The following is a 24,394-nucleotide window of genomic DNA, read 5'->3' on the forward strand; positions in this document are numbered from 1 at the left end:
TTTAAATCAGCGAATTGAAATTAATGCCCTCTCAAAGCCAAGCTTGCTGACGATACATTAAAGCTAATACCCCGGCGAGGTCGAGCCAATGTTTGTTTGTGTACATGGAAAAAAACACCGCGAGAGAATGAAATGATTGGATTTCACCCCAAGTAAACATGTTTATTAAAAAAAAAAGAAGAGAGAGAGACGCAATAAGAGGTTATAAGGGTTTTCTATGATTATTGTTTCTTTTTCCGAGTATACTAATCTTTCCTGACACGTCTCATTTATGGATGTTTCTCCTCGTTGTGGTTAGTCCTCGCCGCATCCTTTTGAGTACGTCCCTCTCTGTTCCATCAGCTGACACACGGAGACTCTTTCAAAGGTCATGCCTCAAGTCTGCCTTGTCACATCACTTATTCAGGCTGGTTTTATTTATTCATGCCACTTTTGGATTTTAATAATTGAATGCAGTGAAATGTTTCTTTCATACAGCTGTAAAGTGCTCGCGAGGAGTGTCGATGCTCGTGGAAATATGGCCGCGCGGGCTTCCTTATGCGGCTCGGACAGAGCGCTCCATGCAGAGTGTGAGCGCTTGCTGTCAGTAGAAGCCGTAATGTGTATCGATCGAAATTATCCCTCGCATTCACTGCAGCCAGAGGAGCCCTGAGATGCAGGGCAAAGAGGCAGAGCGTATAAGAGCCTCTTTTTGTACTTTTCTTTTTCCTTTTAGAATTTACTGCCAGTGGCTGAGAGTGGTATTTATTTTCCTCAGACTCTCCTCCGCGATCCTGGACTTGGCAGAGTGATTTTGTAGAATAGAAACATTATAGACTGTTAGTGTCAAAGTGTTAAATGTGATGTATAGAGCTGGGGGTTTCAGAGGGAGGAGGGTGGATAGGGTTGAGGAGGAGGCGGTAAGGAGGTGAGCACTGCCAGCCATGACTGGAGCAAGGTGCTCATGGGAGAGAAGGGCCATCCACCATGTGAGGGATGGCAGGCTAATGTGGCAGGAGGTAATGGCTTTTCTCAGTCCACTGAAACAGAGGAGAGATCATTAGGGGCCACCGTGCCGCACCGCGCCGTCCCTTTACTCTGACTCTGATATGGATATGGAGACACTCATTGTGTTTGTCTGTCTGTTTTTCCTTTGGTGCGGCTGACAGAATTGCTCCAAATATGGAGGAGTGTTTGATTATTAGTTTGGGCCTTTTTTTTTCTTTTTTATTGGGATGGATAGACGCTGACACTTTGGCTCACAGCTGAACTCTAATATGTCCTTAGAGAATGTTTCTCCAGTTGTGAAATCAAATCAAAGACCTGGCCTAGACCTGATAACACAAACAAACGTCTTCCCCTCTCTTTTGCTTTGGTGCACGGAAGCAATTCATGGACGCGAAAGTGTTTCTTTTTTATTCTTATTCACATTAATAACATAAGATTTTTAGTGGGAATCAAAGTGACTGCTGCAGCGTGTCATCGAGGCATCGTTTGACTTTGATCGGTTAAAGAAGATCACAGTCATTGTCACGCGTTGTATGTGTCGCGAGCTACAAAGCAACACATTTCTTTATAATTCAAAACTCAAGTGCTAATCAAAAGAGAAACTGGCTGCACCACTGCGAGTTGGAAAAAGCCCGCAGAACGGAGAAAATGGCCTTCAGTTTTCAAAGGGAAATAAAGACACTGCTTCATTGCCTTTGAGGTTATCAGTGTGTCTGGTCTGTGTTAAAAAGAATTACATGATTTGACACCTGTGTCTTAAAGCAGCACATACAATGAAGCAAATTAGAACTGCAGGCTTTTATCAAGACCAAACACTTTATTGTGACATATTTCACGCTTCAGCCACGGTATTGAGGAATCTTTTGGAATCCATGTTTTCTTTTTCTTTTCTCTTTTTTTTTTTTTTATAAGAAGCCTGAGTGTCTAAACTTTAATTGTGGGGAAAGGCAAGGGTGGCCATGCTTTTTGCAACCTGAAATAAAGGTGTGCTTTGTGCATCAGAGAGGAGTCCTCAAAACCGGTTAACAGCACTTTGAGCTGTCGGTCGATTTTTGCCCCGGTGAGCCTCCAGCGCGGCGTGACAGAGAAGATTGGACGTCATTAAGCTCTACACTCTTTCCGCTGTCTGAGGGGCTGTGAAATGGGCTCTGCTGCTGCCAAAAGTGTGGACTGTTATTGTGCATCTCCATCGCTCATGTGAAGTCTCAAACAGGCATTTGCAGCACATGCAACCTGAGCTGCATATTCATCTTGTTTTCCTGCTCTGTGTTGCTTTTTCCAGATGTTTTTTTTTTCCTTCTTCTTCTTCTAGTTCTTATATGCCCTTCTGTTTGGTGAAAAAAAAAAAAAAAAGGAACGTTAGATCTCTAACAAGAACATTCTCCCTGTGTTGCTGTCAAGACTCATACATGTCGCGTAGGAAAAAAAGCTCGGGAGAAATATGATCGCTCCTGTAAAATGGACCAATTACTCCCCATTGACAACCTTCAAAGCCCATTTTTATTGGCCGATTCAGCCAAATAAAACTTTATGGTATGCGCGGAAAGGGACGGCATCATTTTTGCATAGCTTTTCCAAGCCCAGCGTTTATATGATCCCTGTTATTACACCTCTGTGACATTTAAACTTTATTGAACAAGACTTTAAAATCTGTAGGCAGTATATAAAAGATTGAGGAATTTATTTCTTTCAGATGGGAGCAGAGTCCCCCGACAGTTGAGACCTGGTTGGAACAGACTCGGACATTTTTAACGGTGTAAATGATATTTATGTAAAACACAGTAGCCGCAAAAAGCTGTTATTTCGATTGGTGATGAAGATCAAAATATGGCGAAACGTGCATTTCGCAATATTCAGTTAATACCACAAACATATGGTCAGAGTGACCACTTATATAATAACATAATAAATAAACAACATGCATTAAAATAAAACACTATTATGTGACCAAAATGTGGAGATCCTACAGCTTTATTATTGATCAATATGTTGGATATTTAATACGTTTGTTTTGAAAATGAATTCCAGAAGATATTTTCATTGTATGTTCAAAATTCTGACAAATGTTGCTCTAAAACTGGCAGAAACACATTTGGCTTTCACCAAACAGTTCAATTAGTCAGCTTCATTCAACAATATTTGAATTATTAATGCGATACACGGTCACGACGGTTCGTGTCTCAGCTTTATTTGTTACTACAGATGAGCTTCTGTCCTTCTGGGGAGAGTAAATGTGTTTCCTTAGACAGCCAGACAGAGAGAAAACTACAGAGGGAAAGGGAAAAGCATGGGTAGAAAGGTCCTGCCCCCCTCCTCTGTGTAATTAAAAGGGGGTGTCTGTCAGGGGTGGCTGCTGCTTTGTGTGGCCCCATATGTTTGGGCGCTGATACAGAGAGGATTATTCTGTTTGGAAGCCTGATAACAGCCTGTTTATAACCTTGGCACAGACTGGAACCTAATCTGGCAGCAGCACATCTCTCACCACCACCCGCCCCCTCCTGAAATTTTCACTGAAAACCATATTGGCTTTTTTACCCCCACCCCAACCCACCCCTCCAACTGAGTGAGACAGTAATGACCCAGAAAGACTCAGGTATTCGACGATAACTCTCGCACATTTAAATGTATGTTCCAGCTCAGCTTGGCGAATGGCTGCTATTTCACTGAGACTGTCTTACGATTGTGAAAGTTAGACGTAAAATCATTCCGCCACACCTCAGTTTTGTGTTACACTTCTCCGCCTTTTCTTCCCTTTTGCGGACACTCAGTGAGTGCGCCCCCTTTGTCGCAAACTCCATTTTCATTTTTTTTCTTTTTTTTTTAATCTGCAGGCTGATTAGTTGAGTCTTTTGTTCTCGGTGTGTATTGCCACTGCGCTGCCTCTCACAAAAGTGAGTGTGTCATTATTTTAATTCTGCTCCCAAACTGCTTTGTGCTTTTCAAATAACGGCTCCTTTCAAATGCTTTTCCTTCACTAATTGCTACATGATTGATTTTCAGGAAATTATTTGAACACTAGTTGTACAGGACAGATCGAGGATTCGGTCTATTCTTTGGAAAATATATAAAAAAACTCCTGCTGGTATATGCTGTATCAGTGGTGACAGATTTCTAATGTGAGACGTTACTAAGTGCCTTTTTTCCCCCCAAGTATATACATAAAGTAATTTATTCTTCTATTCCACTTTTCAAAAAGAAATATTGTACTTTTTATTCTATTATTTATACCATTTTATATACCGTACATCTCGACCACAATGATATTTTAATTTATGTATGTATAGTGTGTGTGTGTGTGTGTGTGAGATGAATGTGGAACAAAATCAACTTTGTTTTCAAATTTAAAAAAACAGTGCATTTAGTCAATCACAAAGGCTACTGTTTTTTTGATTGTTCTATGTTCTGTTACTTGGGGAAAACAATGTAGCACATAAAATGTCACATCTTTAAGTTTCCATCCTTGCATTTGAGTAGTTAACTGAGGACAGACTTAAAAAGTCGTATCAGAAATCAAAAATGCTCACATATCACAAACGTTTGATATTTTTCCCCAAACGACTCAGCCCTGTAGATGAAAATGATTATTTTTTGCATGAATCAGAGGGAGAAATACCGAAATACCAGCTCTCTGCTCACCACGTCATTCTCTGCGGTTCTCCCCTTAAATGTTCATGTTAATAAGATGGCTCCAGCCTCGCTGATGAGTTTCCTGCATGTTGAATAAAAGTCACTCTCTGTAATGCACTGTTCTATAGTGAGGACCCTTAACTGGCACACTGCGGGAAGAGGCAGTGCTCAGAGTGGCAGGCAAAGAGAACTGTCAACCTGTCACATTTCTCCCTCCTCTTCCCCCTGATAAATTAAAGTTACACAGTGTGCGTGTTGTAGCAGAGGAAGGCTGTGCAGAAAGCCTGGCTCCTCAGGTCTCAGGAGATAGCTGGCAACTAGGTCAGACTGATAATGTAATCCGCTGACTGGATCCTCAGCCCACTAAATCCAGAGAGAAAAGCATGACAGGAAAAAAAGCGGAAATGTGGGAGGAAAATAGGAACTTTTATGTGTTGTTGCTCTTTCTTTAGCGTTGCCTCTCCGACTCTGGTTAATCTCGTTTACAGAAAAGTAGTGTTCGTGTATTCTATTGTGAGAAAATGCAACGTGTCCGGCCGCCGAGTGTCAAGTGATTAATCAAAAAGTGTCAATGCAACTCACACTCCTTATAGAAGAATCCCATTTGCACAGATTTCTTTCAATGCGCCGCATACTGCATTACACATCTACGACTAAACAGTGCGGGTCTGTGGGGATTGAGTGACAAGAATAAGTTCCTGCATCAGCAAGGTGCATTTTCATTCCCATGCAGTATTCCGGAGAGGCTCTGTGGGTCCACTGTGACAACTCTGCCTCCCTGCAGGTGTGGAAATGAAACAGGCCCTATAAATAGCCCAGGCAGCTGGGAGTAGAGCATTGTAAAGAAGGGGGGAGGAGGGAAGGGAGGTGTGTGTGTGTGTGTGGGGGAATTAGAGGTCCAGCTGGGGATGCAGGTGTGTAGAGGCTGACCGCCAGAATACGACTGCTATCTCACCCAGGGGGCCTGGAGAGAGGAGAGGCTGTGTGGACTCGAGAAGTGGAGTGTGGACAGTATTATTTGCTTGAATTCGTATTCAAGGAAAAGTAGCAAAAAAAACACGCTTTACAACTTTATGTTCAAGGTTTCCGAAATGATATGTAGGTTACAGTTCAGTGTGAAACACAGTGTGCATGAATAAACCTCCGTCCTATGACCCAATATTAAGCTGATGTGCTTTCATGGGATGAAATGACGACTAAGACTTGCGCTGAAGTCGTTTCTGGTATTTCGTCACACATATAATCGAAATAAATAGGAGCAAAAAACATGTTTTACATGACTGTTTCTACCACAGAGCAGCTAAACAATATTTGCATGATGAATTAATCCGTCAATTATTTCTGTTATTAATCAGTATTAGTCAGGAAATGTTGGAAAAACGTCGATCAGTTTTTCCCAAATCTCAAAATCATGATGTCAAAGGTCTTATTTTTGAATTATTGACATTTAGATACTGTATGTGGGGCAAGGAAACCAGGAAATATTCACATTTAAGAAGCCGAGAGCACAGAGAGTCTATTTTAATCATAAAAAAAAAACAAGCCGATCAAATCAATTATCGAAATTGTTGACAATTAATGTAGTAACCGATTCATCTCTGCAGCCCTGTGTATATAGTAGTGGGTGTAACACAGTTGTTGATGACAATAACTGACTCATCTAGACCTTCTCTCTCAGGCACTCGTATAACACCACAATAATAATATACACAAATACAATACATTAGGCAACACACAAGAAATTGTTGCATTTAATCATTTCTCACGTGATAGTGTAGACTTTCATTTTAATTGTGTATCTCTCAGCAACAGTTTGGTGATTAGATGAATTGAATTTAACTGAAGTGGGTCCTGAAAAAAAAGGAAAAAAAGTTTGATGCTGTTTCCATGGTTACCAAGGCTGTCTGACTGTTGAGTGTTGAGCCGCAGACTGTGGCTTTTCTTACCCCTCCTCTAATTCCTGTCAGTGTCTCTGGGCTATTATGTACAAGTTCACCCTCTGGAATAGATGTTTTAATATTCCTGTGAAAATACTCGACCGACGAGCTCATACTTTCACCAGTGTTACTTTGTTTAGTTGTTTTGTTGTCACAAGGATTATACACACAAAGGAACAGATTTGGGGCGTTTAGTGAGACATTTTCAGAATTTTATGGACCTTGTACCTTGATTAAAAAAGACAATAAGTTTGTGCCAGATGAAAGACTTCTTCCTTTTTGTCTTTTATCCCTATTTTATAAGAGTTAGACAGACGTGTGCGATTGTTCAGCGGCGATATGTGCTCTCCTGAGTGTCATCCCAGTTTAAAGTCTGTATTCAAACCAGTGTGCTGTGATACAGGAAACATGGGTTATTGTGACGGCGCTCGCATGGGTCTGGTTATTATGACGGCGAGACACTAACGTAAACACAGCTCACAGCATATAGACCAGTGCATTTGAGGTGATTTCAACTGACGCTGTGGTTGGATTTTATTTTGAGGGTTTGAGTCATTGATTTTTCACAATAAAAAACACACTGAACTATTTTGACAGCGCTGACCGCAGCGTCAATGCAAGTGCTGCATCTCTGCGTGTTGGATCAGAAAAATGTCAACAATCTGCACAACAGCAGACAGATATACAATATAATTGTTTTAGGATTTATATAAAAAACAGTCAGTGCTGCTGATGGTTCAGCCGCAGTTGTTTTTTCAATAATTCTCAAAATTCCTTGTTCATATATTAGATGTACTAGATTTTGTCAGTTGATATTTTTCCCGTGTTTACCCTTTTCGGACTGACACCGTGTCCTTTACCGCACAGTTACACATTGCATTCATGAGGAATCCGTTTGTTGAGTGAAGTGTGTCACCCTCCGCTACACTAGGTGGCGATACGCAGCAGCTTCAGCTTAGCGGTGGTTTCCAGTTGACCTATTATGTTACAGACAGTGACTAGTTGGTAGGGTGTTGCTTTCCTGCTGTCGATGACCTTAAGAATATTGAGTTGGCAGAGCATGACCTTGGCCTCCTTGTCTGTCCAGACATTTTCCTTCTATGTCTTCTTCTTCTGTGTATAGGCTTCTTCTTTTATTTCAAGGACACATCCAGGGGGTCAGGAACTGTGTAGCTTGCATAGAGTGCCCTAAGGCCCATTTATACTGTACGCAAAGACGACTCACTCATGCAAACAGTGAAGAAGCAACCTGCAGTTGCAGTGAAACAACAACAATGTAAAACGAGCTACCACAGCCTGCTGGTTTATCTACAGCCAGAAAACAGTGACCGTTTCACTCACTAGTGCTGTGGTTGTATTCGAGAGGCTGTTGTCAAAGGTCACGACAAACATACGGAAATATTCTCCATTAATACGACGACTTACATGTCGTGGGCTTCCATTCCACTGCCACGAGACCCGCTTGCGTTTCAGTCTAATTTCAGATCAAGCTCAATAAAATAACCTCTTAAATGGTCGCTATGGCTGTTGATGCCTGCAATCTGGCTCTCGGCACTGTTTGGGACGGATGTACGTGAAGCGGCGGAGTATAAATGGGCCTTTAGAGGCAGTTTGAATGTATACATGCCGTAGTAATCTGACTCCCAACCACATTATCTGAAATTTGATTCAGTAAAATTTCAATCAGACTAACATGTTTACATGTATCTTGAAAGTCTGCTTATTGTCGTCCCTAATCCAATAAGCAGATTGGTTTTTAACATCATTTAAACAGACTGACTGACACATTAAAGTCTTGATGTGAACGGGTCAGCGTGTGCCATGTGCAGCATGAAAAAAAACCCAAAAAACTGGGTCAACGTGCATCCAGTAGATTCATGTCACACGCGTGTCTCTCATTTCAATATGATATCTGTGTGTCTGGTGTGTGTGCTGCTGATGCCACAGGGCGATCTGCATACTACATTGCTCCATTGCGGTGTTGTCTTTATATTTTAAAATCAAACTTCTTGCTTTTAGGGCAGAAGACGTTGCTTTCATTTCCAGTGGGTGACTCGATATGCTCTTCATGTAAATGAAGTCTAGCACTTGCACACTGGTGTTTGCGTTAATGCATTCATCCCTCGGCACTGTATGCTTCTTCTTCTTTTTGTAGCTGGAGGCAAAAATGACACATTCCCATCAACAAAAAAAAAAACCCCAAAAACACTCTCCCTCATTCACACAGTCCCACGCCACGTTTCAGCGTTGAGTGACAGCAGGAGCTCCCACTGACCCACTATTCTGCTACAGTGGGACAATTCCACAGGCTTGTGATTAATGACTAGGCTTTATACACTAGTGGCGTGCTAGTCCTGCCAGCCAGGCCACTTAGACTGCTTGGACCACTACCTCTGCTGTAAACACACAGACACACACACACACACACACACTCTCTCTCTCTCTGCCTACAGGCATTGCATCGTAATATTCATTGTTACAGCTCTAAACCTTTGTCCCAAGCTGACCTCCACAACACACCAACACACACACCAGCTCTAACACACACACACACACACACGTTGTTACTGCATCATGGTTTAAACTTTTTTTTGTTGTTGTTGTTTCGTCTCCTATCTTCTTGCCCCTCTGCTTCCCATCCCAAGCATTAGTCAAATAGGATTTGCATCATGGCTGCGTAGTAGTTCTGCTCGTGTCGGATGCAATATCACAAATCCAAAAAAAGTAGTTAAATTTGTCTTTTTTTTAAAGTTTTTTACTGCTTAAATATCTGGCACTGTTCTTCAATCCCTAGACAAACATTGATCTGGCACTGCGCGCACGTTATAAGTAGATGTTAACAAAGACATGAGACGAGATATCTCTGTATAAAACGGAGTTGCCCTCCTCTATCTTTAATGGACAGCGATCCCTCATGTTGTTTTCCTCTCCTGACAGCTCGGGGCAGACTAAGCGTCACTAGTCTTTTGAACATCAGGCCTGACAAAACAGTAAATCTCACCGGGATTTCTCGTTATGACAGTGTCCAAACAAAGAGCACAAAGTGACAAAACAAAGTCACTTGAATTATTCTGCCCTAATGGGAAGCTCCCTTGTAAATTCAGAAAGTTGCTATCGTTTCCGTCTGGAGTAAATCGCTCTGGAGATACAATATTCATTGAAGCACCTTAAAGTCTGTCAAATGTTTTAGTTCAAGCGTCTGTACAGTAGTCATTTTGTTTATAGATGGGAAATAGGATGTACTGTATCGTTACCATATAGCACAAGTAAAAATACTCGATTCTAATGCATGGTTGAGAAATGTAAGATATACATTAGCATGAATTATTGCATTTTTATTACATTATTACATGAATTTAAGCGGTATAGAATGATAAATAATAAAAAAAAACGGTGACATTGACACTACATTGAAATTATAAAATTTTCCAATGATTCCCCCGTCCTTGTGATTTGCTCATGTCGCTGTTTTAATTTGAAAATGAGTTTTTCTGCCCTAGTTTAGATAATGAATCAAGTAAAAAATACTCAAATGTGCTGTATGTTATTACTTATTATTGTGTGTAAATGTGTATCTATAAACTGAACATTTCCTTTGGTTTTTTTTTTTATCTGTTAGTTCAACCAAATAAGCTTTTTTTTGCAGATGTCGTTGGTCTGAGAAATTGTGGTGTTTTCTGAGAAGTAAACTTGAGATTATTTTGGATTTGTCGAAATGAAAATCCATTTGAGTGAAGATTTGACGGATGACTACTTCGTCGTATTTGCTGCTTTCAATTTTCTGGAGGATTTGCAGATTTTGTGTCCGATATGATATCAAACTAAATACATTTATTTAATTGTATAGCCACGGCATCTGTAGAGGGAATAGCGGTGCAGCTTGATTGACGACGGAAATGTCTGGGAGCATTTTGTAGAACTGCCGCGGTGACAATGTTCTGATAGTTTTCGTTTCTCCGTTTGTTGTCGTGTCATGAGACAACAGAAGTGCCCTTTATAGTCTTGTGAGTGTGTGATATGAACTTATGCAGAGCCCGAGGCCTTTTGTTGTGCACAGACTGAGACATGCGAGAAGATTAAGAGGTTGATGGTGATGATGACGATGATGATGATGAATAATCAGGTCTTTCAGGATCAGCATTTATCACAGCGTACGTTTTTCACACAATGAATTCCATCCACGCGTTACAACGCGGCGTAGCGCTTCACAGATGCCGTGGAAGCGTAGATGCTCAGTTTTTGCATTTTATCTAAATATAGAGAAAAGACAATAGGATGATGGCGTGTTTAAACTGGCACTGGCACATTACTAACATTACTGTCATGCCGATCAAAGGGACCACTTGTGCTTTATGAAGAGACGCATTGTCATCATGGAAGATATTGGTCCCAGTGGAGATGAAAAGCATCACGGGATAATCTATATACAGCGAGGACAGTGCTGACTGATCCGTGTGACAGTGTGCAGTAGTATTTTAACCCCTTTTTATAATGTAAATTATTAACAAGAGCAAATTTGTCATTTCGATGAAAGCTAATAATTATGTTTGAAAAACATCCTGTTTATACATAATTCTTAAAGGTTCAGTGTGTAACATTTAGCACACATTGAAAACAGAATGATTTTACAAAAGTTAATTGTTTTTCATTAACCCCAGAATGGACCTTTAATACAAAAGTCAGGAGTCAGGCCAGCGCTTTAGCAATAGTCAACAACAACGGACGAGCTAAACATCATCTGAGTGTTGCTGCAAACTGAAGGCTCCATCGTTTCTCCAGCTCACTTGTGGGGGAAGTGTTAAGTGGATTTTCAGCTGCAACATGCAAATTTCGCCAAATGGCTGGCAAAAGAAAATGTCTTTGGCGACCCAGAAAAATGATCTATCTCTGTGTCTCAACCCAGACTGCGGGTTGGGAATGACTGGAGTACAGGATAATCACCATGTACGAGCACGGTGTGTTTCTGTTCGCTCAGTTTTAAATAGTGCGTGTATATTTACTCCTGCAGAGACGCAAACTACGAGCCAGCTTCACCCAGTAGTCGCAGTGTGTAAAATGCATGTTCAGATGTTGTCAAGTAAAGCTGAGCACAGCGAAGCGGAACCACAACCACTATTGTCTTATAGTGGCCATATGGTAGATATGTCCTTGCATGGCAGCTTAAGGGACTCTTTCTCCCTGAGATGAAACAATTGTGGATTCAAAATGAATGTCCCCTCGCTCTCTGAAGTCCGCGTTCATCAGGGCCCTGCCCTATCAACCGCCTCTGAGATTGTATCACAGGTCCCAAAAGGAACCTGGCCATAACAGATAGACCTAAACAATTATGGTCACACGGTCCCTGCATCTCCCATCTTCACAAAATACCCCACCCCTACTTGTCGAGCCCTGCTCTGTGCCTCCAGATGTGGCTTAATTTACTGCGACTCTGCTAATTGCTGTAATTAAGGATTAATTACTGTTAATTACCTTCGCATAAACTCATCACCAGTCAAAGAGCGGAGCCTTATGAAATGTGCCATGCACAGGAATACACACCGTGGGGACTTAAGGAGGATTGTGTTACTGGACCTCTTGTTTCATTTCTTGTCCTGGTGCGTGGGGAGGGCTTGTAGGTTAACAGTTAGGGCAGGATGTTAACTGTCACGCACCATCTCCTTGTGGCTCTGAAGGCTTAACACATCGCCACCTCAGCAACTGTTGCCTGGGACGGCATCGCTACACTCGCTGTTATTTGATGAGCGGCTGATATTTGGTTGTGGGGAAAGTAGAAAATTAATTTTGATACAGTAGGGAAGCAATTATTTCTGCATTTAATATGAATCATTTTGTGATTGGGCTGAGCAGTAATATAATATACAGTATATATATTTTATATATATATATATATATATATATACTTATATATCACAATGTAATCTTCCTCAATGTCAATATAACTAAGATTTAATAAGTATCAATATAATGTTTATGTGCAAAGACACTCTCTGTGTCTCTGTGCTGTGTCTTTCCAATGAAGAAGTTTCAAATTTTACCCTTAGGACATTTGTATCCTGAAAATGATCTATATCAACTCATTTGAGACCTTTCTGTTGAGATAATGTTTTTTCCATGGCCTATTTTGTGAATTTCTGGACTGAAAATTGAATTCAGCTCAGCCTAACTTAAATCTTATTTAAGAAATGTTTGAAATGATCCGACCTCTTGAGCAAAATGAATGGTCATGCTTCTGGTTCCTATGATGTATCGTACCATCAAACTATATTTTTATAAATGATGTATCAAGTCGGTGTAATTGTCAGAAATTGCTGGGTGTGTTTTCTGATTCTGACCCCATGTGAAATGTAACGGTTGTCTGACCTGTTGTGTGTCCAGTCCACTCTCAAATAAAGGTCAAATCAAAGGTAGACTTATGAATATTAACGCAGTCCCTGATGAAAATGTGTGTGCAGATAGTGGGCTCATGTGTCAGCAAAGTGCAGTTTACATGACATTGTTTTTTTTTTTTTATGGCCTGTACGTGTTCTGTTTCTTTTTTTTATATCATTATTATCGTTTTATGTCGTTTTAAGTAATGCAAAAGTTGAAACCCAACAGACGGAGATACCTCGTTTCGTGTTTAGACACAAAGCCCTGCCGGAACGCTATCCAGAAATTGGTGTTTGCTGTGATCAGTCATTTGTTTACTTTGTGTTTTCCAGTGCATGGTCCTCTCCCCACAGTGATGTCTTTGTCTCGCTGCTCGCAGGCTGACTGTGCAGCTCACTGCTCCACAAGCTTGTGACTTCTTCTTCTTCCTCTTCTTCTTCTGCTCAGCTCCTTATAGTCCGCGCAGCCTGGAGCCGTCAGAAGAGCCTGGACTGAGCATGAGTTTGATTCAGTCAAGAAGATATATATTTTAAGACACCTTAAGAAAGATTGACAGCCAGGGGGTAATGCATTGTCTATTTTGAATAATGAATTATTTTAATGAACGCCTTTAAATGGGAGCGCGCGCTGCACTGCATCGGTGGCAGGGCGGTGCTGGCAATGGTCTTCTCCTCTGGCGCTGGCTGCCTCATTATCAGGCCAAGCCCTCAGGCCTCAAACTGGCCTGCTTAAGCCTCAGATGATGACGATAATTACCGTTATTAGGAGTAGCTGCAGGGGGAACTTGTTCTGAAAAACACCAAGCTGAGTTTTTGCCTCGCTTGCCACTGCCACTGCTGCTGCTGCTGCTGCAGAAGAAACTAGCGATCGCCAGTGGAGGAAGCCAGAGAGGGTGAAAGACAGAGGGAGAGGAGGGAGAGGGGGAAAAAAAGGAGGGGATGAGGGGAGCGGCCACCAAATCCGCCTAATGTGACGCCTGTCAGCTCGTCTCCCACCAGCTGTCACCTCCCAAATGCACTGGGGTTCATTTTTTTAATTGACACCTCGCTTTCCTATTCCATTTCTATTTTTCGCCTTTCATTCTCCCTCCATCACTCTCTTCCCTCCTTTCCTGTATGATCCACATCTCCTTGTCTCTGCCTGTCCCTCCAGTGTTTCTCTAGTGTGTTTCCTTGTCCTTGGCACCAACCACACACACACACACACCCCACACCCCCGCCTAGTGTCAGATACAACACTCCAAGCTCTGCCCCCTTTCTGCACATGATACTTAAGATGGCTGATAAAACATAAAGCTGTTTTAGAGGTACTTTATGACTATGCCCTTGTGTACTGAGGCTGTACAGCTTCCCATTATCTGGTGATGGAGGGAGCATTTTGGGCCCGAGAAAAGTTTCCCATGAGTTCATCGATAGACCACAAATCTAGCTTTCGTCTTAGCGCGCAGAACATTTTAAGACAGTTTTAACAACACGGCGGTGAAAATGTAACGCGCCGCCGGTTCCGTCGTGAGCTCTGATTTGCACATTTTTTGTATAATTATTGTGCTTTCTCTATTAAACCCCGGATTTAACTCAGTAGAAATGATCATATGCCGCACACAGTAAACTGAATTTAATGAAACACAATAATCATTTGGTGTTCCCCGTAATGATAATAGTGTTGTTCTGCACTGTATTTTACTATATTATACTATATACTCTGTGGGCAGCATTAAATATGCCTGCGTTATGATAAATCCTTAGTTGGTGTATATAAAGTTGGACCAACTGAAAAATGTACACATTCATGCTCATGTTTGAAGTTGAAATGACTCTTAAATGCATATTATTTTACTAACAGTTGAGCAATATGATAATTATAAAAAAAGAAAAAGGCAACGTGCTGATGCATCGCCTAGAGATAGCAATAATCCATTAAGACCACTCATTTACCTTGTTGTCAATACAATCAAAAGATGATCAGCCACCAAAATGTATTATTATTGTTTCAACAACACACAACAGACTCATTTTTGTTTGAACTGTTGTCCGTTGATCAACTTTTGCATTGATTAATTGTTGATTTGGTTGAAAAGAAAGTCTGACAAATGTAAAATATATGTCAGAAAGAAGCGAGTTCATACCAGACATCTGTAGCTCCCTCCATATTCCTACTTAAGGTCATAGCTGCTAAAAGCATAATAAACCCAAACCTCTGACTGAACTATGGCGGTCAAGAAGTCATGTTTTGACTTCACCTCTAAACAGCTTCTGGTTATTTTGTTAGCACTCCACAAGTCCATGTGTAGACCACATATTTAGCTTTCAGCTACAGTTAAATATAAATACAGTAAACGCCATTTAGGGCAGTTTTGATTAAGGCAATATTTAGATGTATGCAGTCGCTTTCAATGGCACAGACTTTATTGTCATTTCACAGTGATTGCGCGTCCTTTATTGAAGCCCAGATTCAGTTCAGCAGAAATAACTAGATTATCAGTAAATGTGAAATAATGCAAACCTTGTGTTCATGTTCCCAGTATAATGATAATAGCGTTGCTGCTTAGCACTGTAGTAATGTAACACCACAGTGTGGGTCAGTGTGAAATATGGAGCAGTGCCGGCTCTTATGAAATCTGCTTTATTGGGTTTCGCATCAGATGCAGATGAGAGCAGGATGCTGAACTCCGTGAAGGGAGGAGCAGGGAGGGGAGGATTTGTATTAGTGATACTTGTCATGTCTGCTGTAAATCACGCCGCTTTCTCTTTTTTTTTTTGTCTCCGGTTCCTGGTTGTTGTTGTTGTTTTGTCTCAGAATGCTGTGTGGCAGGGATGAATGGTGGTGATGTTACATTATCATGTGGCTGTCGCTTTCACTCCTGCTGACTGGTCTGTGACAGGCCCACACACACACACACGTGCGCACGCGCATACACAGACACACACACACACACACACACGTATCCACGGTTGTGTCAGGAGCAGGCCTGATTTATTAACTGCTGAAACCTTAGATGACGTGTGCCCACACAATCGATAGACAGAACAGCCACTGCCTGGCTCTCTCTGGGGTCATGTGATGTGGAGGAGACACACACACACACACACATATATATATATATATATATATATATATATACAGCACAGTGATGCTGCTGCTGCTGCTGCTGCTGCTGCTGCTGCTGCTGCTGCTGCTGCTGTTGCTGCTGCGGAGTGTATTGCATTACTGTATTGATGGGAAATGGATCCAGTCCATTGTTGGCTGCTATAGCTGCCAGTCAGAGGCAGGCAGGGTAAACTTTCATCATGGCTGTCAGGGACATCACTGCTGCCTTGTTTGACCGTAAATCTTCCTAATTGTGACAGAATACTTCAACATCATTAATTAAACATGTTTTCATTTAAAAGCACTCACAGGGCGCCAGGCTGGGCGCTCAGGGTATCTGCCAATATGCATAGCTGTGTATTTTTCCCTTTGCATGCTTGTGTGTGTGTGTGTGTGTGTGTGTGTGCGCCTATGTGCGAGTTTGTGCGGCGTGTTTGTGTTTGTGTGCACCTTTATTCTCCCTGTATGAGTGGGTGGCTTAATCGTCATGTTTATTTACACTGCAGTTGTCTGCAAACAGCAGGCAGTTTGGCGATGGGCATGAGCCAGCTCTTAAGGAAGTAAAACAGCAGAAATTAATTTTGTCAATAACCAAAACAAAGGCTTATTCTTGGAGACCCATTTATTATTCAGGAAACGGCGGGAGAATTGTTTATGATACGTATTCATTTTTTATGCCTTGCCTTTTTGGGTTTAGTGCCCCACATCTCAGGGAAGGAATTATACAAGAGAGTGCACAAAGGCAAAGGAGGAGAGGAGAGGAGAGGAGAGGAGGGAGGGAGGGAGGGAGGGAGGAAGCATCAGAGAGGGGAATTGTGTCCCCTCATTGTTCAATTAAGTCTGTCGGTAATGATCAAGATGAGATGATGGCCATCTTCCTTTTGTAGATACTAATCTGTGACTGTCCACAGAATAAGAAAATCCCAGCACAGTATGGACTCCATGCCTTTGTTGCCACAATAGATTTGAAAGAGTGCATACTTTTTTTTTTTTTGCTGTTAAAGTGTTGGGAGTACGTGATGTATTGTAATAGAGGGCAATTCCCTCTGTCAGGTGATTATGTTAATGTATAGGCCACGGTTGTAGAGTTCACAACTAGCAGCCTGACTGGCATTGAGGTCTAATCGATTTCATTGCTATTACTGAACTGAAATAAATTAAGCTGATGGCCGTGGTTAGGGTAATTATGCCACAGCACAGTGAATTGTTTGATTTTCCTTATTAATTGTATTTATTTAATCCATTTCATGCTTTTAGTTGTGTACTCGGGGACTTGCAGGGAATGAATAAATCACTCTTAGGCTCATTAGATTCCCCCTCCGGTTGGGATGTGCCACTATTTTGTCAGAATCAAATTGGTGAGTGCTATAATTTCCCGCTGGTGTGATTCACATGAAAAATATCCACATATCCACTACCTGCACATGTGCGCGGACACACACATACACACACTCATATGCATCTGCTCCCCATCTGAACTCCTGACCTTTTCCAGCCGTCTGATGGCCATTGACATTTGCCTCTTGAGCTGAGCTTGCTCACGTGTTGGAGCTGATGGGAATGGATGATGTTATTGCTGGAGGAGAAAAAAGAAAGGGACAGAAATGCGGGGATCGGTGGTGGAGAGTGGGTGGTTTGAAAAGAGGAGGACGACGGTAGACAAGCTCCCCGAGCTGCCCCGGGAATCCATCTGGACCCCCTGCTCGCCAGAAAGGTCACAGGGCGACTCAACCCTACATCCTCATTACAAAGGAGCCGTCGCTGTGACCGGAGTCTGTTGGGCTGCAATATGGCCTCACTGCTCTGACTGTCACGCTACCTGTCATTTACCTTCACTGTCTGTCTACAATAATCACAAAACAACCACATAGTGTACAGTGGTTGCTTCCTGAAATATTTCGTTAGATGCACGGATTGAAGTGTGTCTGGAAAATGTGGCGCCGGCTTCTTCTTTGTCCTTGAAGACAGTGGATGGAATGGAGGGCTGCACCTGGTCGGCTGTTTTCAGCACCTAGGGAGAAAAGCAGGACACTCAGCTGCTTTACAGAGGGAGCCTTCTGGTGGCAGAAAGAGGCAGGACAGCACATCCCAAATACAAAAGCATGGTGTAACCATGCCTGTTTTAGCTGAAATAATGAAATGGAAATGGTCAGTAGTGCTAAGTTTGGAGTTAGTTGATCCTGTGTTCAGGAATCAGAACGTGTGTGGACTTTTCCCAGTTGATAGAATATGCTGCACACTTTAGTTTAAAACCCATAACAAACACACAAAGGTAAAAAGACTCTTTAGTCCTGTTTAATTAAACAGTACTTATAGAAAAGCTGATGCAGTAGTTTGTTTGTTTTTAAGACGTGAGTTTGGAGGTGTCTCTATTTATCATCACCAGTGTTGATGATAACTGTTGTATTAAAAAAGTATGCACGTTAATGCAATGTCAGTGAAACGCGGTGTCGTGTCAATTGTCGTGTACCTCGTGGACGTGATTTATCGGCGTCAGTGGGTGTTGTGTAGTTTTTTGAGTTTAATTCATTTTCCCAAAAAGAGACCAAAAGGAAAAAAAAAAAGGCAATAAACCAATCGTGATGACTTTGACTGATAGCTTTTTTTATTACATCACTAAAATGAATTATTTTCATCGTAACATTATGTCGTGAAAATCTGATGTAGTGAAAGGCCTAATAAGAAATGATGAAATCCAATGAAAGTGAATGTTTAGCCTTCAAATGTTTTCTATTATTTCCTAGTTTTTAACAAAAAGCTTTTATATTTAAAATGCGTCCTCGTGTAGTGTCTTTCGGTTTAGCCGAAACGCTCCAATCTCCTCGTCTGATTTATTTGAGACATGTATCCTCGCATTAATGTACGGTGTCACACTTGTGTCATTAGTTTGTTTTGCTTTGTAGGCAACATCTGACGAGATAATAAAGCCATCAGATAAACATAAAATAAAGCCAGGAACTAAACTTTGTCTGAGCATAAGGAGAGCAATGAAAGATGAACTGTGGTGGAAGGCTGTGTTAATTTTTTCCTCATGAAATGATAGTCAGAATCAATGAAATGATAGTTTTATGGCCTTCCTGAGCTGCCAGCCTCTGTGAGTCTGCAGGTTTTTATGGCACAGACTTGAACTATTAAAACGATGGCCATATTTCAGTGAGTTCACTTTGGTAGCCTCGAGCTTTAAAGGAAAAAAAAAACACTACTGCATTTTAGTCACTGTAAAATTCCTCTGCCTCGTTGTTTAGTTACTCGTTTCACCTTAAAAGTGAATCACAAAGCGCACGGTGCAGACACTAATGTTGATGTCATCACCTTCCCGTTCCTTCCACAGTGCTCAGTATCCGAGGCGCCCAGGAGGAGGAGCCTCCAGATCCACAGCTGATGCGACTGGACAACATGCTGCTGGCGGAGGGTGTGGCTGGGCCAGAGAAAGGTGGCGGCTCAGCGGCCGCAGCAGCTGCGGCGGCAGCCACGGGCGGCATCGGTGCTGACAACTCAGCAGAACACTCAGACTACCGGGCCAAGCTGTCCCAGATCCGACAAATTTACCACACGGAGCTGGAGAAGTATGAACAGGTGGGATGATGAATATTGTAGCACTTTTTAAAGCTACACTAAACTTGAACACACAGTGTTTGTTTTTGGAAACGCATTACTTTACATTACAGTGTAATAATAGCACAGTAATAAAGTGTAATATAGAGATACTGCAACTTCCACCTGGGCGATAACAATGGTATAATGTGAAGACAATATTCCAGTAATACCATGTCATTTCCATAGTAATACCCAGGCAATAGCTTGATAATGAGTATGACTGCAGGCTCACATCAGTGTAATACCTTCACATTAAAATACCTCAGCATCAGAATTGGTAATTAGCGTTGTATAATTGAAATCTATCCTCCCGCAAGTCCCACACCCTTTTTTAATTGGTTTTACCAAGCTGTTAATTGGTCACTGTGAAAGGTATTACCATGATATTACACTTATTAGTAACGCCACATTGTTACTGTGTTACCTTATTATCTGACCCTATTTGAAAAATATTCCATTTCATAAGTGAAAATTAAAATGCCCACTGAACATTTTGTCCAGCGAGGAGATAAATCAGGTTTTCCAAGTGATAAAAAACAGCCTTGGGTTTTTGTCAAGTTCTCCCCCTTTATGGCAATAATGTACTCCATTAAACAAGTGTAGGGCATTTTTATGCCTTTATTAAAAAAAGAAATGACAGAAATACATGGTAGAGAAAGACAAGGTATGGATGTGCGAGCCACACAAAGTGCAAACCAAGACTTTCTTTCTCTGCGTCGCTGAACTTGATCCGTGTTAACTCAAAAACGTCAATCATAACCCTGACTGCTGTTTTACATGTGCAGTAGTTAAAGGTGTGTGCAGTAGGTATGTACAGTGTGTTGAAATTTATTGCATGTTGCAAATGTTGCGGCGTCAGCATCAAAACTCAAAGGCTGCTTTGTTTGTCCATTGTGGGCTCTTGTAAGAGCATTTTGGTCTTTGTAGAGCTGACGCAGCTCCCGATATAAATATAAAAGGCTGATTCTGGTGTAATGAAAAAACAATAATTACTACTATCAGGTGATTGTACACTAATGAAGAATGAACTGTTATTATTTTACGTTCAATTTCTGCCAAATGAAAGTTTTACACACCGGACCTTTTACAAAGTGTGCTGGATTTAGCCTTATGAGAATGAAAGGTGAAATAAATATTGAATATTCTGTGAATGTTCTACACCGTAACTGCCGACAGGTCTCTCTTCACCTTTCATGTGGAGGTAACCTCCACTTGTGAACCTTACACAGGAATAAACAGGTATAAACGACGATTGAGATATTTTTAACCCGAGTATAATAATAATTTAACGGGCCAACTCGTGACAAGCCGAGCTTTGAGAGATGTTATCTCCAGCAGGCAAGCAGCCATTATATCAGTCACACGCCAGCTCTTTTCCAAAGACTGTAACTTCTTGTCATTCCCTTGGAAGTCAAAGCATTCTGGATTTGTCATCTTCTCCGAGGAAGGCGAGTCATCGCTAACTGTCACAGTCAATATACACCTGAGCATTTTGGTGTCACCGCGCCACGCACTCCTGCGCGCACGTAACAGTGAGCGGTGTCTGGCACACGTGTGCAACCGGCGCGGCGGCTCAGTGCATCACTTTGACTGACGTAACCCTGGTGTTGACAAGCAACAGACACCTTGACTCTGAATGCAGTCATATCCAGTGACTGATTCAGACAGAGAGAGAATGAGGTAGACTGAACGATGGAGTGAACAGAGAGTGAGACAGTTTAAACCTCTTCAATGTGAAAGGGACTGAAAGCCTGCTGTCATTTTAAATTTCTCTTCACTTGTCACATTTTCTCTCCCATTGAAGAGAGGGTCTTTTTAATATTCACAGTGGCGTACAGCCTGGCTGCCTCCACTGTACGACGACACTGCCACATTTGTTTGACGCGCGACATTGCGATGCATCTGCTCTTTTAATGCAGACTGTTCTTACTGCATTCAACACTGACGCTGTTACACTGTCAGCGCTGCTTCTACAAGGTAAAGGTCCACGCGCGGAGTTGCAGCCTCCCCGAGAATCCAATTTCATCCTTTTCGTTCTGTCTGAAGCCGCTGATCGGTCTGTGATAGTTCTTCTTTTTATGAACCCTGTCTGTCTGTGCATCCAGGCGTGCAATGAGTTCACCACCCATGTGATGAACCTGCTGAGGGAGCAGTCTCGAACACGACCCATCTCGCCCAAAGAGATCGAGCGCATGGTCAGCATCATTCACCGCAAGTTCAGCTCCATCCAGATGCAGCTGAAGCAGAGCACCTGCGAGGCTGTCATGATCCTGCGCTCACGCTTCCTCGATGCCAGGTGTGTGTGTGTGTGTGTGTGTCCGTGTCCACAGTGCCACTGTGTGAATACCCTCTGTTTCACTGTGTTTGATGTCTTGTAAATGGATTACTACGTGTGTTTTAACAATTTTCCGTTCTTTTCTTTCCCTTTTGGTGCTTTTTTCTTTTCTCCGGTCCAGACGAAAGAGGAGGAACTTCAACAAACAGGCGACGGAGATCCTGAATGAGTATTTCTATTCCCATCTCAGTAACCCCTATCCCAGCGAGGAGGCCAAAGAAGAACTGGCCAAGAAATGTGCCATCACAGTGTCACAGGTAACCAGAATAAACACAGCTCAAAGGTCAAAAACTAAAAATAAATAGATAAGTCTCTGACCTGAGGCCCAGTAGGATTTTACATCTGATTTTATATGAAGGTCTAAACACTTGGCTGTGAAATGTTTGCATAAATAAATAAATAAACACCAAATGTATCATCATTATTATTATTATTATTATTATTATTATTATTATTATTATTATGAACAGTAGTAGTAGTTGTTACAGTGTTATATATTTGACTTAGGAGAACAAATAGAGCACAGTTTGCACATCTGACCAGCGTACTCTCTGCACTATCCTGTGAGAGTCAGCTGATGCCGAGTATTATCAATGAACAAGTTAATACTGTGTGCGCACATAACATCACTGTGGCTCTTACATTCACTTGATACACTTGAACTTTGTTCGTGTATTTTTGTCTCATTTAGTTAACACAGGCTGATCACTTTGAATCCTTGCTCTTTCCATTTATTATAGATTATATCACACATATTATCCACGTTCTATACAGTATGTGTGTTTTTATTGTCTCCACAGAAATGAAATAACTAATAATAATTATTCATGTGCACGAGGTCTCTGGTTGTTTGTTTGTTTTGATTATTACTTTAGGACTGAAAGAACCATGTCAACATCTATCAGACGCATTAATCTACATCCTTACATATAGTTACCTATTTTTATTATTCTCTGATTTAATTTATTTAATAGATGAAGCAATCTGAATACTGGAAGACACTGCAGATGGCATTTTGTACGCCATATGTCGGGTGGCGATGATATGATATGCATGTTGATGTGATGTGTATGACATGCACTGGCGCCTTTCATACAAATGAATTCAATCGGAATTGTCTGTCCCCGCTAACTCGACAGGTATCAAACTGGTTTGGGAACAAGAGAATCCGATACAAGAAAAACATCGGCAAATTCCAAGAAGAGGCCAACATGTATGCAGCTCGGACTGCGGTCAACGCCACCAGTGTGTCTGCCCACGGCAGCCAGGCAAACTCCCCATCGACTCCCAATTCAGCAGGTGAGCTTTAAACCCTGCGTAATGAAACATGTGGGCACGTCACCAGATCTAGTCAAGATGGAGGAATCAGTGGTGACGTGTTTTTTTATATATATATATATATATATACATACACCGCAACTCAAGAATTCAGTCTCTGGCGCCGTTTCATTCCGACTAACAGCAACAGCCCTTCCTCTACTTACTACTCACCCTCACCCTTGCTTCTTACATTTCTTCTCTTTCTTCTCTGGCTTTTGTTGTCTGTCTCTCTCACTCATTTTCTTTCTCTCATTCTTTCCTCCCCTCTCTTATTGACCTCTCGGTCTTGTGGACGTTAATTTTTTCCTGCCTCTTGTCCGGTTGACCTCGTGCATGCCATTAAGCTGCTCAAAGGGCAAGCGCAGTCTTTTGTCATATAGAGACTTCGCTACTGTATTGGATTAGGACCGGGTGTTGAAATCAAGTTACGAGATGGTCTCTTTACATCTGGGGAGCTGGGGTCCATTAAAGGACGACAACTATTCTTTGAGCCTTCCTGCAGATCAATTATTACTTCCTTAATGAAACACTAGCAGCATGGACATTTAACAACCATATAATCAATAAGACTAGCTTTAACTGGACCTAAACAGTTTTATGATGATTTTCTGTCTTATTGTTCTCGTTGCTTGTTTTTTTTCCGTTTAAAATGATGGTTCAGTGATATTTTTGTAGGTTTGTAGAAAGAGCCGTTTTTCATGATGCCTGCGACACTCCCAAACTAACCCACCTAATACACTTTTGCTGATGCATGATCATTTTAACTCCTTTTCTATCCCTGTTTTCTTCTCTCCTCTCCTCTCCTCTCCTCTCCCTCTCTCCTCTCCTCTCTCTCTCCTCCTCCTCTCTCTCCCTCTCCTCTCTCTCTCTTCTCTTCTCGTCTCCTTCCTCCTCTCCTTTTCTCTTCTGTATTCTCAGGTTCTGCTGGCTCTTTTAACATGTCAAACTCCGGAGACTTGTTCATGAGTGTGCAGTCCCTCAATGGGGACTCATACCAAGGGGGGCAGGTTGGGGCCAACATTCAATCCCAGGTAGGCGCCTTTGTAAGTTTAGCGTCAGACAAGACAAGACTAAAAGCTCACACACCCTTGAGATCACTTGTGATGATGTTCAACCACTGACCAGTCTGCAGAGC

At 41.8% G+C, this 24,394-nt stretch overlaps 1 protein-coding gene across 3 annotated transcripts in view; it reads left to right on the forward strand.

Moving 5' to 3' along the window:
- The window catches only part of pbx1a (pre-B-cell leukemia homeobox 1a), a 49,885-nt gene that overhangs the window by 19,409 nt on the left and 6,082 nt on the right, over positions 1-24,394 (forward strand). For 2 of the 3 annotated variants that reach the window (XM_044022001.1, XM_044022010.1), the window contains exons 3-7: positions 19,339-19,583; positions 21,710-21,900; positions 22,061-22,196; positions 23,079-23,238; positions 24,178-24,290. In XM_044022001.1, the coding sequence (XP_043877936.1) occupies positions 19,339-19,583; positions 21,710-21,900; positions 22,061-22,196; positions 23,079-23,238; positions 24,178-24,290 (845 nt within the window). The remainder of the gene's footprint in view (positions 1-19,338; positions 19,584-21,709; positions 21,901-22,060; positions 22,197-23,078; positions 23,239-24,177; positions 24,291-24,394) is intronic. The other variant, XM_044022018.1, reaches the window with a different exon arrangement.

The sequence above is a fragment of the Solea senegalensis genome, linkage group LG1 (assembly GCF_019176455.1).
Source record: "Solea senegalensis isolate Sse05_10M linkage group LG1, IFAPA_SoseM_1, whole genome shotgun sequence".
Lineage (NCBI taxonomy): Eukaryota > Metazoa > Chordata > Actinopteri > Pleuronectiformes > Soleidae > Solea > Solea senegalensis.